At 39.8% G+C, this 25257-nt stretch overlaps 1 protein-coding gene across 7 annotated transcripts in view; it reads left to right on the top strand.

Annotated features, from left to right (window-relative positions):
* The window catches only part of CLASP1 (cytoplasmic linker associated protein 1), a 160727-nt gene that overhangs the window by 119056 nt on the left and 16414 nt on the right, over window positions 1-25257 (top strand). For 4 of the 7 annotated variants that reach the window (XM_069861419.1, XM_069861418.1, XM_069861416.1 and 1 more), the window contains 6 exons: window positions 9593-9736; window positions 10987-11093; window positions 19827-19977; window positions 21037-21283; window positions 22033-22223; window positions 23847-23975. In XM_069861419.1, coding sequence (XP_069717520.1) covers window positions 9593-9736; window positions 10987-11093; window positions 19827-19977; window positions 21037-21283; window positions 22033-22223; window positions 23847-23975 — 969 coding nt within the window. Of the gene's footprint in view, window positions 1-5040; window positions 5137-9592; window positions 9737-10986; window positions 11094-16128; window positions 16246-19826; window positions 19978-21036; window positions 21284-22029; window positions 22224-23846; window positions 23976-25257 lie in introns of all 7 variants that reach the window. The other 3 variants (XM_069861415.1, XM_069861413.1, XM_069861412.1) reach the window with 1 other exon arrangement.

Here is a 25257-nt window from a genome sequence, read left to right as displayed (position 1 = left end):
AAACAAGGTTGCTTATGCTGGTAGTGAAGTATTTAAATGACCTCTGCCAGTGGAGGAAAGCATGTGGCTGATGTGGCTGGTGTACACGTGTTAATTAGTCATGTAGATCTGATCCTATGGTAGCAACCAAGGGAGCTGTTCAAGAAAAGGACTATGTTTTCAGTAAATAGTGGTGTTATCCTTTTATTAGTAACTTTTTATATTCTTATGATGACTGAGCACACTTCACTTGTCTGACACTTCCCTTGAACTACAGACTGTGTTTTATAGCTACTGAAATCAGAAAAGAATCCTTAGTCAAAGGAAATGCTGTTGTGTATAAAGCAGTTTATGTTCTCATGGGGACTGATATCTGTAGCTAAACATAAACTCTGTTATCACAAGAAAAACATGATGTACTTTAAGGAACATAGAGTTGATATTACAAAGTGTCATTGACAAAACGTCGTGATTCCATCTCAGGGCAGAAACCATTTAATTTGCTGATAGCCGTGAACTATGTACGGTCAAAATTATTGTCAAGTTTTATGTTTAAAATAAGGTGATCCACAGCGTGCTACAGGTAAATATTTGTCTTGTTTTAAAGATTGCTAATAATTCTGGGTGTTTACCATGCGTTCAGGTTAGGATTTACTTCCTGCAAGCAGTGCTAGAAGAAAGGTGAAAGGCATTTGTGCTCCATGTTGAACAAAAGCCTTTAGGTAGGAACAGGTCATGCAGCATTGTGTGGAGCCATGGAACCGATGTGAGCACAGGAGAGCACTTGTTGATGATTTCCACACGTGCAGCAGGCTCGCTGCTTTTACCCCAAAGCAGAATGTATTGATGAGCAGGGTACACATCAGGATTTCAGATGACTGAGCTCTGGTTTTGATTATCCTAGTGTCTAACCTTGTGTGATGCACTTGACCTTCCTCTGCCTTGGATTAATTCTTCTCTGTAACTGGGTGTTAGTTCTGATTTTCCTCTAGAAAATGTTTAAGAATTAATGAAATCATTGCACAAAAGCCAGTTAATTACACAGAAAAGTAATACAAAATGGCAATGCAATTCCACGATGACAGGTCTGAGGACATTAAGTTAGTAACTTCACCATGTTATCACTCACATTACCAGCAAAGTTATTGTGCAATCCTGACATAGGCAAAGTGTTTATTGAATTTGGATGACAAGTTTGGGCTCTGCATGGGAAAATACTTTGATCTTGGAAAAAAGCCATCACTTTGCGAATGGAAATTAAAATGTGGCTTATGATTTGGCTCCAACCAAAGCCTAAAGAAGGCTCATGTCCAAGGCTCAGGTGAATGGAAACTTTTATTAAACATGAGTGCTCAGCATTTCAGGGGGTGGAGTTGTCTGTGAGGGCACACAGGATCTTGCCTTTTAGGAGGATCTTGTACAGGCTGAAGGGGAACAAGGCCTTCTGAGAAGGGCCAGTGATACTGCCTACCATCGTGTTAATCAGCCAAGCTCTGGTCTTAATGATAAAGAACAAGATCTGTTTTGCTTTATCGTCATTGGGACTCAGGGAATAAGACATTTTTGCCTTCGTGCCAGATTTTTACCTGGCTTCTCTGTTGACGAAACATTCCTACAGTAGTTTTATTTTACAGGCCTGAATGTATTTTTACATGTTATGGGCAACCTCATGTCACGTGTACATCACGTTCTGCCTTCCACCTGGGTAAGTGGGAAAACTTTCAACTGTCCCACTTGTTACTGAGTTTGGCAAGCTGCCCTCAAATACAGATAGTGGATAGGACTTGTTAAGAAACTACAACCACTGCAGTGAATCAAGAAGCCCAAGAGAGTGCTTGTGTTTTTGTGGTTTACATGAAGAGGAAGTCTCCCTCAGACCACCTAGGGGTAGGGTCTTCCTTGGATTGTCACCACTGGTGTGCAGGTGAAGTGCAGAGGTGTCCAAAGAAAACAAGTTGGGAATTAGATTTCTTTTCCTAAAACTGATAAACTGAGAAACTGTTTCTGAATGATACCAGAAGATGAGGCAGAATACAGAGAGAAGTCTACAGGTCAACAAATTAGCTCTTCACAGTCAGTAAATATTTATTTACTATATTAACTAGTAGTCCTAGATGTCATTTCTCAAGAAATATTGATGTTGTAACTTTGATAAGGAAATCATATCTGTAAATAAGGCCCAGAGTAAGTATGGGTTAAATACTGCCATGATGCCTGTTGGAGGTCCCACAGGAAAGCAAACACTGCCAAGGAAATTAAATCGGGCTCCTTGCAACATGATGCCATGAGACTTCTAGACCCTGTCCTGGAGCTGTAATGTTCCATCTAGCACCAGGCCGATTTCAGCAACTCTGGGACAGAAGCTTCACTGTAGAAGTGCTCCAAAAACTTGTAGTGAGCTGAAATGGCATTGTCCATCTTTACTGGTGTTGGGTGGTAAACACTGTTGGTCATGGCCTGTTACAGCAGCAGCAGCAAAGAGTGTGTTTGCAGAAATGCTTTTGAATGGCAGATTGTTTTAATATTCCCCAGTCACAGACCCTTACCTTTCTGTATGGAAGGTTTCTCTAGCACTCTTGCTATGTTTCTACGTCAGATTTGTGAACCCCATGAACTCTATGAAGAGACAAGTAACAAGAGAACCAGGCCTTAGAACTCCTTATGGAATCTAAAATAGGATTGTATCCATACCACTGAGGTCAGCCTTTTAGCCAAGGGATATTCCTAAGCAAGTCAAACTTAGCCTAAATGCACAGAGGAACTCCTTTCAGGCAGTTGAGTGTAATCAGTATTAGGAAAAATAGCGTAACACATCAAAAATGGGACATGGTGCACTTGAGTGTTTACTTGATTTAATGCTATTTGAACAGAAAGGATCTCTGTGTCCTAGCTGTGTTTCCAAAATAGTAGCCATAATTTTTTGTTTGTTTTGAATTTGATGCTAGAGAGCTATGAAAGCCTAAATGTTTTTAGTATATGCAGTGTAAGGAAAATGGCTTTTCCCAACATTAGTGGCTAGAAAATCATCATGTGCTTGTTGGAAGCATGGTGCTGAGGTAGGTTTCCTTCAAATGAATCTCTTTTTATACAGCCTTCCTAGCATCCTGAGTTGAAAGCAGTTTGCGATGTAAGCACATTTTCTTGGTTTGCTTAAAACAAGTAAGAGCTAGTACATGATAAAACGAGATTAGAAGAAATTTCTTCATAGAATTTATATACTCTCACTTACATTATGTCAATGATTAAGTTTCTTCATGCCCTTTATGGAAATATACACACAACTACATAGGTATAGGTGATGTATCTATTTTGAAAATCAGGACTAGAGGTGATATTTACATAATGCATTGTAGAGCTGTCCAATAAATAGGCCATAGGCCATGTTCTCTGCACTGTGGGTAAGTCTTCCATACTTATTCTAGCATTTTGAAACTCCGTGCAGAATAAAGAGGCTATTTTTTATTGCAAGCAATCTTACTTGGTAGCCTGTTTTTAAATTTCTTAGCTTGCATGTGGTTATCTGCCTCTCGGAATTCAGACCTGTTCATGCTAGTCTTACAGTAAGAGTATCTCAGTTGTTAATGAAATGTAACCTACCTTCCTAGTCCTGAAATCTGTTTTTGCAACATTTGCCATTTTGTAAGGAGTAAAGTTTCTTACAGTAGCATTCATTGACTTCTAAGGTATCATCTGGCTCTCTTGAAATACCAAACATTTTTCTATAGTCTTTGGAGTGCCCAGGATGCAAAAGAATAATCCACACAGAGTTGTAAGCCATTGTACAGCAGTAATCTGATTGTGATAATTCGGTGCTACATGATTTTTGCTGGCACTTGTTTGAGATGTTTGACGTGTGTAATACAACCATTAGTGACTTGTAAAATCCTTTCATTATGGATTGTGTGCTGTCTAAAACGCAGTAGCAATATGGATTTAATCTGTATGTGAATTCTATATGTAAATCTGCTAAACAAATTCTTCCTTTTCAGGACGTGGCTGCAAACAGCATATTCTCAGAAGTCTTTTGGGGAAGTGGTGTGTTTAAAAACTTGAGCTCAAGCTAATGTGCTTGGATTGTGTACAAATTGATGAAGCCATCGTGCTTCATATTACCATATCAGTAATGTGGCTGTCCATACTCATCTGATTCTAGACCTGAAAAGAAAACAAGCAGGAGGTTTGGTAGATAATTCGTTAGCTTAGTGCCAGCTAACACTTAATCGTCTGCTGGAAAGTATACTTAAATAACAGTTGTTTAGAGCCTGTGAACACTCTCAGTAGATGTAAATTAACTCAGTTAACATAAGCTACGCTCATTGGAGAATCGAAGCGTTGCCCTGTGCCAATGTGTGCTAATATAAGCTGCCTAACGTGTTGTTGCTGCCTCCTGATCTCTAGTGGGTCGATACTCAATCTGCAGCTTAGTATGGTTCCAAGTGACATGAGAGAGAGTGTGCTTCTCTGTTCCAGTGTGTCTTAAATTATTAAAACCACATTTGCCTTAGTCTGGATGGCAAAATGAATGATGCATACAGAGTATGATTGTACTTGTCAAAAGGGAGATCAGTCTGGTGCCCATACTGGTATTATGAGTTTGCAAATTCTTAACTCCTCCTTCATCTCAACTTAGAGAGGGATGTCTGCAAGGGTGGGTGCGAGCAGAGGCAAGCACCTATTCCCCTGCACCTGGATGGCCTGATGCAAGCCCTGGTACCCTTTCAGTGCAGCAGTGACAAACCTCTACACCTCAGCAGAGTTTTTCAAGTGGTTATGCAGACCATCAGGAGGCTGCCAAAGCAAAGTCGTGTAGGAGCACCAAGGGAGGATCCCTAAGCTTGAGAGTTGTGGCTGAACTTCAGATTTTGAGCCAGTGCTGCCCTCTGCTGAAAGGAATGCTCTTCTGGTTAAATCAAATATTAATGCGTTATTATTACTTGAAATTAAGCAAGCAACTGATTAAAACTCTTCTGCAAAAAGATAGCATGTGTACTGTTTAGATTATTTTAGTTGACATCTATCTTTTCTCTAAATAATATCAACTTTCCTGTTTGTTGAACCCAGACCATGCATAGTTGGGTGGGTGAGGATTTGCCAGCTAGGACAACTACAGCTTCCTCAGGGCCCGGTGAAGGAAACTTGGAAGAGAAATGTAAACAGGTAGACCAAAAGCTGTGTGCACTAATCACACTAATCATGTTTTGCAGTCTCAACTCAACTGTCTAGCTGTGTAAAGAGACCTTGACTGGGAGCCTGAAAAAAGTGTGTGTGTCTGTCAAGTGATTTTTGGCTTTGGTGTGCTTTTCTGTAAACTCTCGTGTTGTAGTCCCTTATTAAAAATCTGGATATTAGGTCTTACCCTTTTATGGGGCTGAAGGTGTGTTGTGAGCCCATCTCCAACAGAAGTTTGAGTAACTTGAAAACTGCTTTCATGTAGCTTAGGCAACAAGCTGCTAGTTGTGGTCTATTGGACCAGGGGCAGCAGCAACCGTAAGGCATGTGTATTAAACTTAGGCCACTGACCATGTATCTTGTCTAAAAGAAATAGATTTTTTTCCAATTAGCCTTGATCTTTTTGCTTAGTAAGCCCATACCATTTCAAAGAGACTGTTGTATAATTTAACCAAGTTGCAGAGGTTACTGATTTTAATAAATCTGGCCAATGCCCACTGTCTAGATGAAAAGAAAGAACATAAGCAGCTGTGTCTCTTTAGCAGCTGACACCGTCGGGCAGCGTGAGTTGCACTGACCAAAGTGTGAAGCTTTGGGAGCTGCTACCGGTTTGTGGAACCTGATCCCTTGCTGCATTGTTATAGGAAAATAACGAAGTTACATAAGCGATCCTTTGCAAATGGTTCAAGAACCTGACGTGGAGCCAGACCCCTCTCTGAAGTCATGAGTTTCTCCAGCTCAAGCCAGCAGAGAACTGCTTCATTAAGATTAGATAATTGGTAGGGTCTACGTTACATGTCACTGAACGGAGATGGATTAGTGTTCCATGCTAATGGTACAGGAACACGAAAGCAAAGGAAAATTCAGATATTACTCTCTCTTCAAACTACATTCCATCAAGCACGAGTATTGCATGGGAAATAGGTTTTTTTTTTATTGCTTGTTTTAAATTTACCTTCTCCATGAGTAATCTAATGAAACAAGGGCCAAGATTTTCAGAAAGGACCAGTGATTCTGAGATTATGAAAATGCCCTGGTTTGTCACAAGCTGAAAATCAACAAATTTATGACTTTTAAAAAACTTTACCTGTAAAAGATGTCCTTTGACTAGATAAACATATGCTAGATAAATGAAACTTAGAGGATTATCAAGTGTGTCCTGATCTAACTGGTAGACAGGTGTAGGAACGCTGCTCCTGATGCTCTTCATTACTGAAGTAAAATTAACTGTGTTAGAAGTGGGAAGTATTACAAGGGTGAGACTTGGAGCATGTGCTAAATGTGATTTCAAGCTAGCATGGACCTTCTAGCTTTTGAGGTCAGTGGGTGACAGTGTTCTTGATTTTTATGGCAGCAGGGACCAAAGCCTTTGTTAAATCTTAAGTAGGAAATCATGGCTGAACTTCCTAATAATGGCTTCTGCCTGAAATAAATCTAGAAGAGCAGTTGGATGGCTGTGGATTTTTAAAAAGAACACAGCTGAGGTTAACCCACGTAGCTCCAGTGTTGCTTTTGAGGGCTTTACTGGAGCACTGCTGGTAGGCTATAGTAGTGCTTGACTTTATTTCAGAAAGCATAGACTATAGGTCTGCTTTCTTTCAGGCGACATAAGATTGTTAGCAACTGTTCAATGCTCTATTCAAAGCCCAGTGTCCTATTTGCAGGCACCAGCAAAGCTGCTGAAGAGCACCGTGTACACAGGATACTGGCAGACACTCCTAAAAACAAGCTGTATTTTGTGCAAAGAGGGAGGGCAGGCACAGTCCTGTTTTCATTAAAGCAGAAACGAAAAAGTAGAGCAAAATTGACTTTTAGGAGCCAAAACTTCCCTCAGATATTCCAGTAGCACGACAAGTGTGCTATCGGTGTTTGTGTGTTAGTATTAAACTGTACCGACTGGATAACTCTGCTTCAAAGTGAAGCTATGGGATCACAAAGTCCTTGGAGAAGCTTTGGTGGAGGTTTTGCTCAGTTCTGTGAGATGCATCTTAGACCTCTCTGGCACACAAGAAAGGTACCTCCAGAACGTCACATTATAGAATGTATGTGCCCTTGTGCCTGTTTTGCTCTATTTGCTTAGGAGGTCTCCAAGGATGACCTTATTTCTAACCTATCAATGGGAGGTACGTGGGACAAAGGTATCTGAAATACTTTCCCACCTCACTATTCCTGTGTAAACTTCTGACTTACCAGTTGATGCCTTCAGATGTTCTAATCTCTGAGCAATCTCTCAAACTGGGAACCTTCTTGATCAGTTTTCCTGGTGTGTGGTATTTAGTGTTTGTGTTGTTTGTTTGTTTTGGGTTTTTTTTTATTTCAATGAATATGAGATCTGCTTGTTGTGACACAGAAGATCTGCATGTCCACTTCCTAACCATCCGGGATATGCATGCCATTCACAAAGGGGAATGAACTTTGGCATGATTTATCACTTTGCATTCAGCTCAACGTGCTGATTGTTGTTCTGAGATCTCTTGTTTGCAGTAATATTTTTATTACAGAAAGTACTATGCTGGTGAAAACTTAAAAGTTCTTGGATCAAAATGGACAGAATTACACATCCTTGTTGGATACCAGGCAGGCTTCATGGCAGAGTTGCCCAAAACTTCAGGTCAGAGGAGGGTAGAGTATGGAGTTAAAAAAGCCATGGGGAAAATTATCTCCCGACTTCTTTCATCCTTAGATCTTTAGTGTGAAGTGAATAATGACGTACTGTGTTTCTGTTCAAGTCAGTGAGAGTTTTGGCAGGAAGCAGCATGATCCATCTGGAATGAAGAATCTGAAGACCTGTTGTTTGCTGCAGTCTCTGGAAGCTCGTTGATGGTTGTGTGCTGCAGTTTCTTTGTTGGACATACGAAAAGGATGTTACTTACCAAACTTTAACGGATGGAAAATGTTTGGTTTTTTTTTTTTTATACAAAGCTGTGTTACTGTAATTTGAGGTTGATAGCATGGTATAGCTTGAATTGCAATTTGCACACTGAAACAATGAGGTACTTTGATTCCCCTCCACTATGAAAGGATTTTTCTGTACCCAATTTGATCATCTGCTAAAGGATTCCACTTCACAGGGAAATACAGATACACTTAATTATTGCAACTTTACAAGCACTTTACTTACTAAAAACGCCTTTGAATTGCTGAGAACAATGTATATGCAGTAACTGCCACAGCAGTGAGTTATATTTTTACCCTCTTTAAAGTTCTTTTTCATTTTTAGAAGTTTTAGAAAGTTCCTGAAAGGGTCAAACGTGTGGTTTGTCTTCCTAAGCCTATACGTATGCTCTTTCAAAATAAGAGCTTGCATAGCTTTGCTTCTTACTTTGTGATCCTAAGCCACTGCTTTGTATCCAGATATGTGTTCTGGAGGTTGATGTGTAGATGGTTGCACCTGCGTTGGAGAAGGTGGTGCTGCAGACCATCAGAGGTCCTTCATCATTGCTTCATTTTTTTATTGTTCATTTAATCAATACTTTATATTTTTTGTACATTTTCAAAGCAAAGGCAGGGGGAAAAAAAAACCAAACTAGAACTGGTGCAATCCACGTGGGTTGTATGCTGCTGGGGAAGTCTGGTCAGGAACATGTGACGTTAATTACTGTTGCAGATCTGCACTCTGTGATTTATTCGGCTTCCATTCCCATTTGATTCCATTGTCTTGGTTCAGGATATGCAGAGCTGTATGTTTGCTAGTGGAATTAGTGGAGATCCTGTTCTGGCAGCTTTTCTCCCAGGCATTTGGGGCAAACCCTGTCTAGTGAAAGAAATGGTAAAATTCTCAATTGTTTCAGTGGTGCCCTGGTTTCACTTATTAAATTTAGGGAATCTGGTGGGTTTAGTCTGTCAGTGGACGAGACAAAGGTGGTTCTCACCATCTCGGTAAATCTTCCACTTGAAATGGAGTCTTCTATTGCTGAAACAGCCTCACTGGTGAGACTTGCAAGCAGAGGTGGGAAGACAGAAGCAGGGGTTGTCTGTCTGATGAAACAAACTTTTCAGATCCTGAGCAAGAGGAAAGGTTGGGTGGGAAGAGAGCTGGTCCCATTTGTGCTTAAAACAAAGTATGAGAAAGACAAATTGCAGTCCTAGATTATTAATACTTATCTGATATTCTGGGTTTATTTTTTTTTTCTGTAAATTTCTACGGTAACTTGTTCAGTTGAAATACATGCTGACCAGGACAAATTTCTCACTACCTGTGAATAGTTGTACACTTCACTTCTGAGGAGTTAATAATGTAAGTGCAAAAGTATATTGTATGCTCCAAGAACTTAAAAAGTTACCTATAGCAGTTAGCAATTCGTTATGACATATCACAAGGAATATGTAAAAAAATTTGTCTAGTATGGGAATCTTTTTGAATGAAACACACATTGTTTTCCACAAGGATCATAATCTTTTTAAAGAATAAAAACTGATGGATTTTTATTTCTTCTTCTTTCAGGCGGCACAAATAGTCCTGATTTCTCTCTTTGAATTGAACACTCCTGAGTTTACCATGTTACTTGGTGCCTTGCCAAAAACATTCCAGGACGGTGCTACCAAGCTTCTGCACAACCACCTCAAGAACTCCAGTAACACCAGTGTGGTGAGAGGCTCTTGTCCTTGCTAACAGTGGACCCCCAAAGGCAGATGCTCATTGAGCTGTGGCAGATGTTCAGTAGCATGAATTATCTACAGCTGTTGTCTTGAAGCAGTATGGCAACAGAGGCTTCTCTTTGATGTCGTTTTTATAGGGACCATTAAAACAAAAAACTGAGATATTTTTAAATTTAATATAGTCATAACCAGTACAGACGGGGTAAAAAAAGATTGCTGAGAAGCATGTGAAAGTTGGTGTGGGCTTTGAGCTTTCAAATTGGTGATTTTCAAATCCTGCTAGTTACGACCTTGTGGCTAAAACTGAGATCCTGATACCACAGATTTTATGGGTTTACCACAATATATATTGTCTATGAAGAAGCCTGCAGGATCTTTGATGTAACCTACAAGGTCTCCTCAGTCTATGCCTATTACATTATGTTTTGGTTTTACATGAACCTCTTGCATAGTTTTATTTCTCTGAAGGAATATCATAGTAGAGGATTTATGTGTGCTTCTAAACTTCCTTTCCCCCCAGAGCAGCAAGGATTAGGGTGTTTTTTTGCCTTTCTTATGTGGAAATCTTGTGAAACTTGCTGGAATTGGAACCCTCCTATCTTTGCACTTCCAGAGGGACAAATAGACCTCTATGTACCTTAGAACTTCAGTATTAGGCTTGCAGGCAAATGGACTGGATTCCTAGTACCTTTGATTTTGTGTGAAGAGAGTCTGAATTGGGAACAATTTCTACTTGTTTTGTTGTGGTATAAATGATTGTTCAGGCCAGTGGAAAAATAAGTTAGATTGCTTACTTATGCTTGTAACAAGCACAATCAGAATGCTTCAGACAATGCGCAAAATAGCTGCGTAATTAAATTGCTAAATTGCCAGAGTAATGATCTGCATTCTTTGGAGCCTGGCAAATCATGTCCGAGAAGCTGGGTAGCCTGGGGGATTGATAAACCATTTCTCTGACAATATTTGCAGGCTGTACATATTGCATAGTTAAAATTGCAGGTACTATGGATTGTGGAAAAGTGTGCCTATGCTTTCTTTATCCTCAGAGCGGTACCTTCAAGATCATATGAATGATTACATGAATCCTGGCTGCAGACTTCTAGGTCAGGAGCCAGAACGAAAACTGCACTAAGCTTGTCTGGCTCAAACAAAGGCAATATTTGGACCTGTTGTTGTTGTGTACTCTTGCCTGTGCATTGCAACACATTGCTAATCCCTGTCTTCCTGCTTCTGTGCCAGGGCTCTCCCAGCAATACCCTTGGTCGAACTCCTTCCCGACACTCCAGCAGCAGAACCAGCCCCTTAACTTCACCTACCAACTGTTCCCATGGTGGACTTTCTCCAAGGTAATGTGATAGGCTAATTAAACCACTTGCAAAACATTAAAGGATTTCAACACCGAGTATGCATTTGCAGAATATGATTCACTTTGAAAGCAAAAACAAGACCAAAAGCTTACAGTAGATTGCTCCAAAGAAACAGGGTTTGAACACGATAATACATGGTTGGTGATTGACTTCAGTGTTCCAGTCCTCACGTTATCTGTGTAATCTTAATGTCTTTTCTTATAATATTAATTTTCTTTCATAACTAGGCCTTCTCCAGAATTACATTTGTGGGTTCAATAAAGGTAATATTAAAAGGCAGCATTAGAAATGAAATCTTGTTGAGGCAGCAAATATCAGAAAGTATATGGTGACTTTCAGGTCAAGGTTTTCAGATGGTGTTTATTTTTTAGGTGTGCCCCTGTGTTAAGTAATTCATCTGACTGCAGTACAGTGCTTGTGCTGCTGAGAGAAGCATTGAATCTCCTGCTTCCCTCTTATGCTTTGTGAGGATGCAGAACAAGCAGAGGTGGTGACTGTGTTTCAATGCTGAATACCTCTCAAGTCACTCTCCTGGCTGCTCACCAGCAGAAGGGTGGTCTTATCCTTTGGGCAGCAGGTCTATTGCAACCAGATGCTTTGCTGAAGCTGCAGGTACGACCCTAGGATATGTTGGTCCACTCCAAAATCTTCTATTGAGTAAACATGGACTCTTGGATATTGGGCATGTGCATGTTTTGCACAATAAAAACTTAGAGCAGAGGAGATTGGAATTTAAACGGTGTGCTCTGGGACCATAGAAATGTTGGAGCAAAGTATTAGGTTGTTGCCTGGACAAGCTTTGATTCATGCTGAGAAAGCTTAAAAGCTGCTATTCTTGTCTGCCTGCCTTCTCCACGGGAGGTCACTTGCCTTTGTCATGGAAGAGACAGAAGGAAACATGTTGGGCAAGGACTGCAGTTTGTAGTCTAGTGTAGTAATTTACACTGAAATCTGTTCATCAGCCCTGTCGTGACTTGCTAAACTTTGTCTGGAGGGACGCTTAGACATGTGAGTTACCTTGTGTCAGGAAGAATATAGGCTTTTAGCCTTTAATGAGTAGTTATACTAATTCCAGCAGCATATGAGGAGCACATGGAGTTTGCTGGGAAAATTTTGGATCTCTAAATACATCTTTGACTCCTAAATCTGCTGTAATCCAAAACGAAAATGAGAGACTGCAAGCCAAGGTTGAGTTGCCTGTTACACCTTTTCTCAACAAAGGTTTCATTAAGAAATTCAAGTGGTAGAGTTTCAGGGGAATGGTTCCAACTATGTTGCTTCCTTTTTGACTGGTTTGAGCATTGTTGCCCTGCTGATTTCTGTCATGGGGAATTATAAACTGAGATATGTCTCCCTGTGGCTTTGCTTGACGCCTTTGCGTGTGGCACCTACTTTATAAATCCACAACCTTTTAAATACCGTGATTTTGGGGTTTTGCAATTGGGACACAACTGTGTTTTGCCATTTCACTCACTGCTTTTCAGTTTGTCTTTGCATTCTTCTCACCTCTTGATGTCAGGAGGCATGTATCGAAATATTGATTAAAGCATTCAGCATCCATACTTTGTTGCTGTTAGTTTCTAGCATTTTGGGTTTAGGCACTGGAGGTATTTTTTTCCCCTACGTGATTTTTTCTCAAGGAGTAGTTAGATATCAAACAATTCCAGAGTATTCTGCCATTAAGTTGATAAGATAAAAACTCACTGGTGCGGTGGTTCAGGAATTTCCTTTGGAAAACAATCATTCCTTCCATTTTCTGTGGAGTTCTTGGAGATGTTGATCTGAAAATTTAGGTGTCTTTTCAAGAAGTGTGTCCTACTTCCTTGGTAGTTATGTCAGTGATGCGTAAAAGTTACTCTTCAATGATAGGTGAAAGTGGAAGCTGCTGTAAAAGCCCTTTGAAATACTCAGGGGAGAAGGTCTACTTTTCTTTGGTGAGTGACCTTTGAGTAGTAACAGTAGCTGCAGATTTTTGCTATTTGTAGAAAAGGCAGTGACAGTAGCTTCTAATGCTCTGCTAGACTGCATCTTTCTTAAAAATGTCTTCTGTAGCACAGTTTGAGTGTGGTCCTGGCTTATGGAACAAGGGAGAATTTAGCTCTTGATTCTAACAAGTACATGTGGCTGTCCTTTCAGAAAAGGCTTTGGAAGATGAGCTAACAGATTACGGGAAGTAGGGGACACTGCAGTATTGCATTTGTTGGTGTAGCTGCTTCTGTGTCATTTTGCCATTACAAATGCTTGTCATTTTGCTATTCATCAGCAATGTGAAATATCACTTTTTCTCTCTACAAACGTGGCAAATGAGCATACCTGAGTCATTCTGATAGTGTCGTGAGAAGATAAAGATAACCACAGTTTCTCTGTGCAGTTCTCCTCTGAAACTTAGGCTTGGCTTTACATTTTTAAGGGATCCATTGCCAAAGGGTTGTACTAAAGTTGTGAATGCCTGTTGCTTCCTGGGATGCTTCATGTGCGGGCCCTGCTTACCTTGTCTGTGCCTATATCTTGTACAGGCAGCCTGAGTGCGGTCAGTTGAGGGATTATCTCCTGTTCTTAATGCCAGCTTTGCTTTTGTAGTTACACTTTCCTTTGAATTGTTTCTTGATGCACAGATTGGAGGAGTCATATCTAGAGATGTGTATCTTTTTGGGGTTGGGATATGTGTAGAAAGGATAGTTTGGGTCACGTAGGAATGTAAAATTGCTGCTAAGCATAGCTGCTTTCCCGTATTACCAATAGTTTGTAGACAATATCCTCAATATTAATCACCAAGGCTTCACTGATACTGACTTCCTATAGTGTATACGTATGCCGTTACCCTCAGATCGCATTAATTCTCCCATATTATCACAATCATGACTGAATTCCAGGGGACTGATGTTTTAATTTTTGTGTGTTTGTATTTGTGTGTGGTACATGTATTTGAGCTCTTTGGATATATTATGAATGTTTTGATTGAACTGATCTTTGCTGCTGCAAACAGCTAATTTACCTATCCAGATGATAACATCTGCTTAAGTATCCCCTGATGTTAGAGTCTTCAGAAGGATAGCTTGCATTCAGGGGCTTGGGCAAAGTTCTTCCTTCTCCTGCTTTCATTTGCTCCATCCGGTTCTGCTTCATGATCACTAGAACATATGCACCATCTGTGAGTTACTTCTGTGTTTGTACCCGTCTTTCTTGTTGTGGCAGTTTTAGTTAGTGGGAGGAAGAATTATGGAGGAAAGAGGTATCTTCTGAAGAAGAAAAGCAGAGGAGGCCACTTGGGAAGACTGAAAATAACAGGGGAAGAAGACACACTTCTGTCTTAGAGGAAAGAATGTTTCCTGGGCAATGCTCAGATGAACAGCTTGAGTTTTTGTTGGATAGAGCAAATCTTTTGAAAATTATTAAATGTTTGACAAAAAGGGGAATACTAAGTTGTGAAGTCCTCCAGTGTAGGAACACCATTCTGAATGGCAAATGAATTTCTATAAACTCAAATGTTACATTCAGATTGTGAATTTTCATCCTGAATTCTGTAGGAATATTTGAAGGAATATCAAATAAATAGGTTTGGCATAGTGTTTCTGCCTTTATTAGTAGCCTGGAAACTTGTGCATAGTTCCAGTATTAAAAAAACAGAGCTCCCTTCAAAGATCTCTAGAGGGAATGCATTGAAATAATATACTAATTTTATATTTTTTTATATTTTTTATTATATATTTATTTTAATTTTTTTTCACTGACAATAGAAAATATCATTAAAAATAAAAATTGTCAGTTTCAGTATTAAGTTGAGCAAGGCAGGGCATGGAAAATGAATTAAAATAAGCCATCCACCTTATTCAATAAAGACAGTCCTGCATTGTTTGGTGGCCTGTTTGCAGGTAGGTGGGATCTGAGCTGTGAGGCTTCTGATCAGCAGCATGGGTGTCTGGTGATATCCTTAATAGTTGTGTGTAATAGCTATGAGTTTTGATTGCTGATTAACGAGTGAATTTCTTGACACCACTCTTCAGAGGGATTTTCAGATGGCTTTGCTTCTGTTTGCACTGGGAGCAGTTCCTGACTTGTTTGCCGCTTCTCATCTTGCAGTATCTTTCACTTGCATATACACAAATGTGACTTTCTGAGACAGTGTACTTAAACTTAATAGAAACAAAGCCTTATCCTGAATACTCCACCAGCTCAAGCACCTATGGTCTCCTTTAGAAGATGAGTTTGAAAATCCATGCACCATAAAGGGAACAGGGCAGAAGCAAAGATTAGGCAAATCGGTACAGGGATGGATGCCTTGACCCAAAGGCACAGAATCAAACAGTAATCAGAAGGGGCTTGTGAAAGCTTGATGGGAGATCTGAATCGACTTAGAGGCGGCTTTTATCCAGTCTTTCCAAGTTTGACTGCTGAAATCTGGGCCAAGTCCCCAGTTTACATGGTGCGTTTCCACTCTAGACTGACTTTCACTTGCTGCATATTTGGGATCAGTTTGAATCTGGTGCAGTAGGAGCCAATCTTAAGCCCTGCATAGCTTTAATTGTGTAGGACCTGATTGCAGACTCTTACAGAGACACCAGGAGCCAAACTCTACAAGCTGTCTTAGACTGTCTGGTAAAAAAGGACTCAAACATTCCTTTCTTCCAAGGAAATCCTGTTGCTTGCAAATACCTGGTTAGAGTTTGAATACAGATGCCTGGTCGGGGTTTGTTCACTCGGAGCATTTTAAGAGTTGTTTATACAGTCTTTATCCATATCTGAAATTTACTGGTTAGTACACGCAGGGACTGTTTTTCTGTGAACCATATCATTATGTTAGGAATAAAAGTAGAAATTAATAATAAAGGCCAAGCAAATTACTTACAGGGCTCAATGGAGTATTCTTGTTTAATTTTGTTTCTATTAATTTTTTTTCTCTCTCTCCAAGGTAGCATGACAGCACTAAACCACTCAGATTATAGTTTCTTTTTTTTTTCCCTCCCTCTCCTTTCTCTGTTTTTTCTCTCTTTTCTTTCTCCTCTGATCACGGCAGTCGGCTCTGGGGTTGGAGTGCAGATGGGCTGTCGAAGCACCCCCCTCCCCTTTCTCAGCCTAACTCCATCCCCACTGCTCCTTCCCACAAGACTTTCAGACGCTCTTACTCTCCCAGGTAACAAGCTACCTGTTAAACCAACTTGTCGGAGGTGTCACAGTATTATTTACCTTCCACACTGTGGGATTTGTTCAAATGTGGGAAATAATTTGTAGAGGCTTTGGTTGGAAAAGAGATGTTGTTGACAGCTTTCAGAGAGTGGAGGTGGCAGTCAGCCACTTCCTCGCTGCTTGGGGAAGATGCAACATGCAAGTGGGGAAAAAAAAGGTGTATTTTTCCAGATTTTTCCTCCCTGTCAGGTTCCTGAATAGGTGTACATTTCACAGTTGGTTTCCAAAGCAGAACGCAGTTGCTGAGCACTTTCAGCAGGCACTGGTTGCATCTTGATAACACAAGCAAGATCTTTCAATTTGGCTGCACTGTGCAAGTGGCACAGGAGTACTTTCAAACAGGCAAATACAGCTCAGTAGCGATTTCATGTCTGCAGCAGGGAATATCCGTAGGATAATGAGGATGAAGCTTGTGTTTATGATTTTACCAGCTACTTGGCGCAGTGATATTGTGGAACACCTTGGAAATTTGTAGAAGTGAAATTAAAACTGTCCTTACAACAAAATTTAGAGATTATTGATCGCTAATTTTGACATCTCTTTCTCCTCCTGTGCTCTCACATTTTGTTGCAATCTGTACACAGATCTTTAATAAGTATATCAGACTAAAGCTGTATACAGGTTTTAATAAAAAAACTTCCTGAATGCACATTTAATTTGTCAGACCTCTGTGCTAAATTTCTTGGATTTCTTTTAAGGCTATGCCTTGACAACAGGCTTTCTGTAGATGTGTTTTCTCCTGACTTAAATATAGCTGTTACCTGAGAGAGACTGTATGTAGTCTTTCCTTGAAGCCAGATGTTCCTAATGAAAATCAGAGAAAGGAAAGCAAACGAATTGTTGCTTGAGGGTTCACAGTCTGTGAATCTGTGACGTCTGAGAAAGAATCCTACAGTCTGTACCTCTCTGTAAATCAATGTTCTGACTCTTCTAGGACACTAAGATATCTGTGGAAGAGATCCATGTTGATTTTTGGAGTTAAACCCATTGAGATTTTTTTTTTAACTCCTTTCATTAGCTGACACCAAAGTTTGGAATAACTTGATGTATATTCCGGGCCAGAGCCTGAAAGTGCAAGGAAATGGATTACTGTGTGCTGCTTGAGGATGCTAAACTGTTGATTATTTACATATAGTTTGGATTGGAAACTGAATAATATTTTATGGAACTAAAATATATTTCATGTCAGACTGGAAAACTGTCAAACTATATCTTGATAAACTTGTAGAGAGCTGTATTGTTTCAGTGCAGTAGAAGATGGAAAATAATGTTGTGACATCCCCAAATGCTGCTCATCTCTACTCACTTCTTATTCATCCTGTGACTTTGCTCTAGTTTTCTGCATGGGTCAACTTTTTTTTTCCCTTTTGTGCCATTATTTTTCCTGAAAGGTGGGTGTAGTTCCATTTTATTTTTTTATTCCCCCATTGTGTTGTCTGTGAAGTATTCCAGCACACATACTGTCAATAGACAAGCGTGTTCATATGTAGAGTTTTTGTTCATGTAGGACGCATCCATAATGTGATCTCCTACACAGGCTTACTCTTGACATATGAAATCATTGGATTCTTCAGATTTTTATTAATGTGGTTTTTTGCTTTGAAAAATGCATCAGGTTGGTGGCCCTTTGTTGGAAAATTGCCTTAGTCCTTTAGAACTGAAGAGTCCATGCCTTGGTCTATTCTTTGGTAACAGTGTAGGGCAAAATTCATTCCCTAAGGAATTTTAGCAGAAGATTTAGTGTCAGTGCATCTGTGATTATTTCTCTTTTTATGTGACTTTGGCAAGTCATGCCGTCTCTTGGTGTGGGTACATGACTACAGTCACAGGTTTATCTTCTTGAATGGTGGTTTCATTGCTCGCTTAAATAGTATGAAGAACCCCTTAAGAAGTATGAATTTAAATGTGCTTGAGCTCAAAATTAACATTTTTTGAGGTCATATGAAACACAGGCTGTCATACCCCTGCCTTATAGATATTAAGAATCTAAGAACTGCCTTCACTTTTGTCTGGAAAGTCATCATAGTGCTTTAGTATCATTCAACTTGTTTAAAAGCCCTAAATAGTTTGACTTCTGTAGTTCTATAAACAGCTTATGTTCCCCAGTCTTGGTCTGTTCTTTAAGTGCTTTCTTCTTAGCCTGACAGACTGTTTAAAACTGGGGAGTTGTTCTTTGGTTTCTTTGCCAGAATATGTGATGCTGATGCGTGTGTGATTGTAGTGCAAGTGCGTTGCTTGGGAGCCAGGGATTATGGCTATTTTCAGCATGTTAATCTCGAAGGAATTGGGCAGCACCAGTCTATCTTATCCTCTGCCTGAAGTTCCTGAGTTTCTTCCAGAAAAAAAAAAGTAGTGGTTCTAGATACTTAACACCCTACTTCTAGTTCTGTTTAAATTAGTAGCTGTGTACCCAGGGTTCAGAGGAGATTGTGTGTCTTATTTTTTTTTTCCCCACCCACTTCACAGGGAATCTTTCTTTTGTGGAAAAGGAACACAGCTCTTTGTTCAGCCATCCCCCTTGAAGCCCATCCTGTCATCCTTCCCCAGCTGTTAAGAAATAGTAATTCACCCCTGTAGGGAGCCACTTCTTTCCATTTATTGGCAAACAACTTGATGTAGATGTCCCGAATTCTTTTGGTTTATTTGCTTCTGGCTCTACTAAAATCCCAGACTCCCCCAGAGAAATTGTTCTCAGCTACTGGGTCGCTTCATTAAATCTCTTCGAAAACTGATTGTCATGCAAACTCAACTTCTCCTAGATAGAGCAGAGCCCTGCCAATAATGCCTTTTCATTTTCTCCAAGCGTGTAGAAGCTTCTCAGCCACATCTTCTCTGCCCTGGCATGAAATTTTTTCATGGAACTTAATTGTGGATAACTCCTCAAGGAATCCCCAAAACTTGTGTGACTTTATACTACTTAGAAATTTCTGTGGAACAGGCAGACTGCAAGAAAGCATCAGATTTGAGTGAGAGAATTCCCAGACTTAGGCCTAGTACTGGTTTTGGTTTTACTGCTCTATAGATGAAAACAGGACATGTTAGACTAAGGTTTATGTCAAGATACATTTTCTTTTCCATTTAATTTTGTCACATTTGAGTCCATTTGATATATTACAAAAATGCCATTGATTTCATTTCCACTAGCTGTCACAACTCTTTGAGTTCTCATAGCAATAGATTTTTTTATTTTCCATTTTAAATAACATCATTACTATGCTGGGGATAGTGTGTTGTTTTGGGGGGTTTTTTTGTTTGCAGAAGCTAGCACAGTCACTACTGTGGAATGTAACAAACAGTGGCCCTGATTTCCCCTCACCAGTTTCAGCGGTGCCACTCCTAGATTAAGCTCTGTTTGAGGGGCAACTCGGACCCAAAGTCTGCTTTCATTCCATCCATGTTTTGTCACAAGTCTCTGTTAGAAAGGGTTCACTAAATCATCCATCTCTGACTCTGCATTGTTTTTGTTAACAGTCAAAAGCAGATTCCAATTATTTCATGTGTAACGTTTCATATACGTTTGGTCTTTAGTATGCTGGATTATGACACGGAGAACCTAAATTCTGATGAAATCTACAGCTCTCTTCGAGGAGTCACAGAAGCGATTGAAAAATTTAGTTTCCGTAGTCAAGAGGACCTCAATGAGCCAATCAAACGTGATGGAAAGAAAGACTGTGACATTGTAAGTATTCAATTGATTAATATCCCCCCACATATGTGAAGTTTTAAATCATTGTGTTCAAATGTGGCAGTGGTTTGCTTGTGTACAAAATATAGCTATTCCTACTGTATTCTTGGAAGCGTCTTTGGCTTATTGGTTGCCAACTTCTTTAAACTAAATTATGAGGTCTTAGTAAAGTAGTCCCTTGTGCTTTCTGTGAAATGTGCCCATTGGATTTTTGAGGGAGTCTCGTGTATGAAGGAAACAGTGCTAGTGTTCCTCAGCCTCAGCATGACTCGATGATGGCTTTTTCATAGGATGTGTCAGGTCTGTAATGGGAAATGTTAGTTCTTAAAATGATGCATGGGCGATTTCCCTCTCAGGCTCATTACTTCATATATAGAAAGGACCCATAATCACTTTGAGCACACAACTCATATTATCACTTATGCTGCATGAGTGGTTACATAATTATCTATCATGTGAGATACCACATGTTTTAATTAAATACACGGACTTCAAAATGTACAGGAACCTTAATGATGATCCTTATTGGTCCTTTCCAACTTTAGATGTTCTGTAATTCTATGTCAGTTTTGCTTTATATCTGGACAAACAAGTTTAGGTTAGTAGAATAAGTTAGCCTTCAAAGTTAAAAGGTCTTGGTCTGAGATTTTTCTTTAGGACCATTCTGTTGTTCACTTCATGTTAGCTTGCTAAACGTCACTCAGTCTCCCCTGTAAGTGGGTTGTGAAGTTTCATGAGGAGGGGGATGTTGCTTTTGCTTGCTTTCCCCTTCTTAGAAAATCTATCCTGTTCCAGAGCTTATGATCTTTGCCAACTCATGCAGTTTTAGCAATATTAACTTAGATTTAGGAACATTAGCATACCTTTCTGCCCTAAAATCATGAGATACTTTTGCAACAGTTGTAGATTTATAAAGAAAAGAGGTGGTAATCCAAGCTTTATGTACATGTAAATGATTCTATGTATCTTCATATTAGTGGGTGAATTTAAGAAAGGCTATAGGTTCCAGAATTTGAGCAGTCTGGTGTATTTTCTATCTGTTTGATCCCTCAGGTGTCTCGAGATGGTGGCCTCGCTGTGCCTACCGGTGATGTCCGTGGAAGCAGTGACATTGTGGAAGGTGGAAGGATGGCTCTAGATAACAAAACCTCCCTACTTAACACCCAGCCTCCCCGCGCCTTTTCAGGGCCACGTGCTCGAGAGTATAACCCCTATCCATATGTTGACACAATTAACACTTATGACAAGACTGCCCTGAAGGAAGCAGTGTTTGATGATGACATGGATCAGCTTCGGGATGGTTTGTATTAGCCTATCATGTGAAACTGCTGGCGGCTTGTTCTTTTCCTGTTATATTTGTGTATGGGTTGTGCTCTTGGATACATCTGCCCATGAATGTGTTGTGTATTACTTTGTACCTGAGCTGAAGCTTGGTATGAAAATACTCTTGTGTTCTGATGTACCAGTAGAACCTGAGCTGTGGATACTGAGAAAAATGTTACGTTGGAGTTTTAATTTTTGTTTGCCTAGAGTTTCCCTCAAACTAGTTCCTTAAGCGTCTAAATGCATCTCTGAGGATGCTGTTTGGGGGGCCATCCATTAAATGAAGTGAAACATTCAGTAACAACGAGCTATTGAGTGAGATGTTTCAGTTATAAAAAGTAGAAGGTACACTAATGAGTCACTGTTCTTTGATCTAAAGGTCATACATGTGATCACTGGTGTTGGGTGTGTGTGTCTGGGAAAAACTGTGGCAGTTCTCATCTTGTAGAAGTAATTATTGGAGCTGGATGAAATTCAATTGTCATCTCTTCCGGGTTCATTAGAAGCCATGTGCAGATTCATGAGCTCTGTTATGAACTCGGGAGATACTGCAGGCTAGGTGGATTCTCTTGGCTGCTTAACTGAGGCCACCTGGAATTCGGTGCATTTTGCGGGGGGGAGAGGGGTGATTATCTGCAATTTTGTTCTGTAGAGGGTTAGTAATCTTTGCATCCTTGATCTTTTTCTCCATTTCCCCAAATGATTTGCTGCCATTTGTCCTAGAAGTACCCATTGACCATTCAGATTTGGTGGCAGATCTTCTGAAAGAGCTCTCCAACCACAACGAGCGCGTGGAGGAGCGGAAAGGAGCTCTCCTGGAACTGCTAAAGATCACAAGGGAAGACAATCTTGGAGTGTGGGAGGAACATTTCAAAACCATTCTGCTCTTGCTGCTGGAAACACTTGGAGACAAAGATGTAAGATGTAGATTTTTGTATTAACTCTTCTGTATATTGCTTCATCTAGGATGTTCTTCAACACTAGTGTTAAGTGAAACCTGCTGCATCTGTACAGCATCTCATCAGTGATGTTGCACTGCTTGTTTATTCTTGTGAAGATTGACAACACTGCTGCGGTTTTCAGTGTCCTCAATGAATTTTAAGCCACTCTGAAGTGTTCCAGTTTTTCCCCCTCCCTCAAACTAGATTCAGACTAGAAGATAACTTCTTTTCTTGTACAAAAATATCAATATTTCAGAAGTTGTTCTTTTCCAAGTTAGGAAGTTACAAGCTCCTAACTATATCATACCCATTCCCTCCAGAAGGGAGAATAAGGGCACCCTAGAAGAGATTTATTTATTTTTCTTAGTGTGTTTTAAAGATCCAGGCTATTAGATCTCATGAGTTAGGTCTCTGTCTCTTGCAAAAACGTCATTAAGAACACACTGCTTTTATAGGGGATCTTGTTTTGATGTGTTAAAAAGGTGCTGCATTATTATCACAACTTTACACTCTGATCAGCTATAAAATATAATTTACAGGCTAGATTTTTCTTTTTTCCACTTGAGGCTATTTGTTCCGCTTGCAGCACAGTGATACTCTACTGTAAAGGCTCAGCACTGTGCTGTGCCCTCACATCAGAGCCATGCTTTGTCTGAATATTATAATATTTAGGCTTCAAGACACTAAAGCACTCAGTTCTTGTTTCATCTAATATAAAATCTGTACTTTTTTATACTCCTTGTAAAGTATATGGTTCTGAAGCAGTGTAGGTGGCTGACGTTTTCTCAGTTGTTTGTGGCATAAACATGGGCTGCTCCAGTCCTACGTGTTTAATTGTAGCATCATCACACCTATTAGAAGATATGGCAGATTTCTCTAAATATGTGTGAATTGTAGTACTGCGTTAATTTTGCAAATGAATAGCAAAAGACATGCTTTAAAGGCCAAGTATAGAGTAAAGTAAGTATTCCTTGGCTGAAATAATAGAGTTTATCTGGAGTGGCCACAGGCCAAAAACTTAGTATATCAGTTATATATATATATATCAGTTGAAGCAGGTGTTGTAAGTCTCTTCTGCTAATGATCTTTTGATATAAAAAATTTAACACTTAGGTCTGTGTTGACTAAAATGACTGTTCTTAAAAGTAACTTCTGTAGGAGTTACAGGAAGAGAGTCAATTTTACTGCATTAGTACATGAGAAACAGCTTTGTTTCATGGATGGAACTTGGTTTGAAATCTGCAAAACAAAGTAAAAGATGAAGGGCAAAACAAATATAATCTGAGTTTCTTTGTAGATTCATGTAATGCAGACATGCTACTTCGGGTAAAAATTTGTACTTTGCTGCCACAAGAGTATGGAATTTAAAAAAGTAGAGGCATTCTGATTCTTTCTTGCATCTGTGACAACGGTCATTTTAAGTGCGTTTTTGTACAAAATCAAGCAAAGAGACCAGTTTTGAATTTTAGTTACGTCAATTGCACTGTTCACTCCACCGGAGCTGGTAGAGTGATACAAGGCATAGGGAGCCATGAGAATTTACTTCAAAATACAATTTTAAGATGTGACTTTAACTAATGTGGAATTCTCTTGACACAGCATTCAATAAGAGCCCTGGCGCTGCGAGTCCTGAGAGAGATCTTAAGGAACCAGCCAGCAAGGTTTAAGAACTATGCGGAGTTGACCATCATGAAAACATTGGAAGCACATAAGGATTCCCACAAGGAGGTGAGTGAGCCTTTCAGTGTTGCTACTGGGAAAGCAATATGGACCTGCTGAAGAAATATTGGAACTGTGAGATTAAACAGGCAAACACATTGACCCACCTTGTCAATAGAACAAATTGATACTAAATCTGCCAAGTAGGAAGAGAGAATTATTACATGCTGAAGCAGGGACAAGAAAAGTTGAGGTTGACAGAGCTGTTTGAGTGGATTTGGAGCTATATGGAATTGTAGGCCACTGTTTACCACCCTCACAGGATTTCCTTACTCATTCTGGGAGAGCCTGAGATCCTGTTCTGGAAAAGTGCATGTATAATAATTTTGCAGAGTACATTCAGGGCAGTGTCCTCCCTCTGGCTGTATGGGTAAGGATGGGAAATGTACTGGAGAACACAAAGCTCATGTTCAAGCAGAATCGTGTGTGAGAACTGAGTGGTGAAATTGGGCCATGCTAGAGAACTGGGAACTGGGGAGTAACAGGAAGAAATGGACAGAGGCCATGCTGCTGAAAAGAGGCTGAGGCAGAGGAAGAAGCAAAGGGAAGGGTGAATTGCATTTTCCTTTAGTGAGAGAACTTATATGTAAAACTAAAAGTATCTTCTGGAATAAAATAAAAATAAAGGGAAGTGATGATAACATTTGAAGTAAATGAACTCAAATTATGTTTGAAGTCAATCTTTGTAGATTGACTTTCAAGCTGAACCTTTAATCTAGCTTGTGCATGTTGCAAGTTTGAACTAAACCTTGAAAGTGCTGTGTTAATTTCTCTGTGTGTCTGTGACGGGTTTGTTACCCAAGTCCTTACTTTGAAATCTGTGATACTTAGTCTTCTCTACAAGGGGCATGTCGTAAAGTAGCAATTTTAGACATCTTTCTGAGACCTTTGGCCTTGAAGATCATGAAGATCATGATTAGACTGCTCTGTTACTGGCGTAAGTTTGTTAGCTGTGTGTAGCAGAAACTGTACTATTTAAAAATCAAAACAATGAAACAAAATGAAACACTCCCTCAGGGAAAGAAGCTAACAGGCTGGATTTCTCTAAACTGCCGAAGTAGAATATGCTTAATCCGTTTGTGAATGAGGACTGCCATACTCTGCCTGCCTTCCTCCCCTTGATTTAGAGCCTTTGCACTCCTGTCATTTTCAGTTCAGAGTAATAAGAAGCATTGTAAATTGATTTCCTGATAAAGCAGTCAGACAAAACATTGTGTTCTGAAGGAGTGCCTTTTATTGGCAAGTTTTCAGTGTTGCATATTTCTCAGCTCACCTTGACTCGGTGCCCTTC

This window comes from Phaenicophaeus curvirostris, chromosome 7 (assembly GCF_032191515.1).
Source record: "Phaenicophaeus curvirostris isolate KB17595 chromosome 7, BPBGC_Pcur_1.0, whole genome shotgun sequence".
Taxonomy (NCBI): Eukaryota; Metazoa; Chordata; class Aves; order Cuculiformes; family Cuculidae; genus Phaenicophaeus; species Phaenicophaeus curvirostris.
This window is presented reverse-complemented; position numbering and strand designations above follow the sequence as displayed.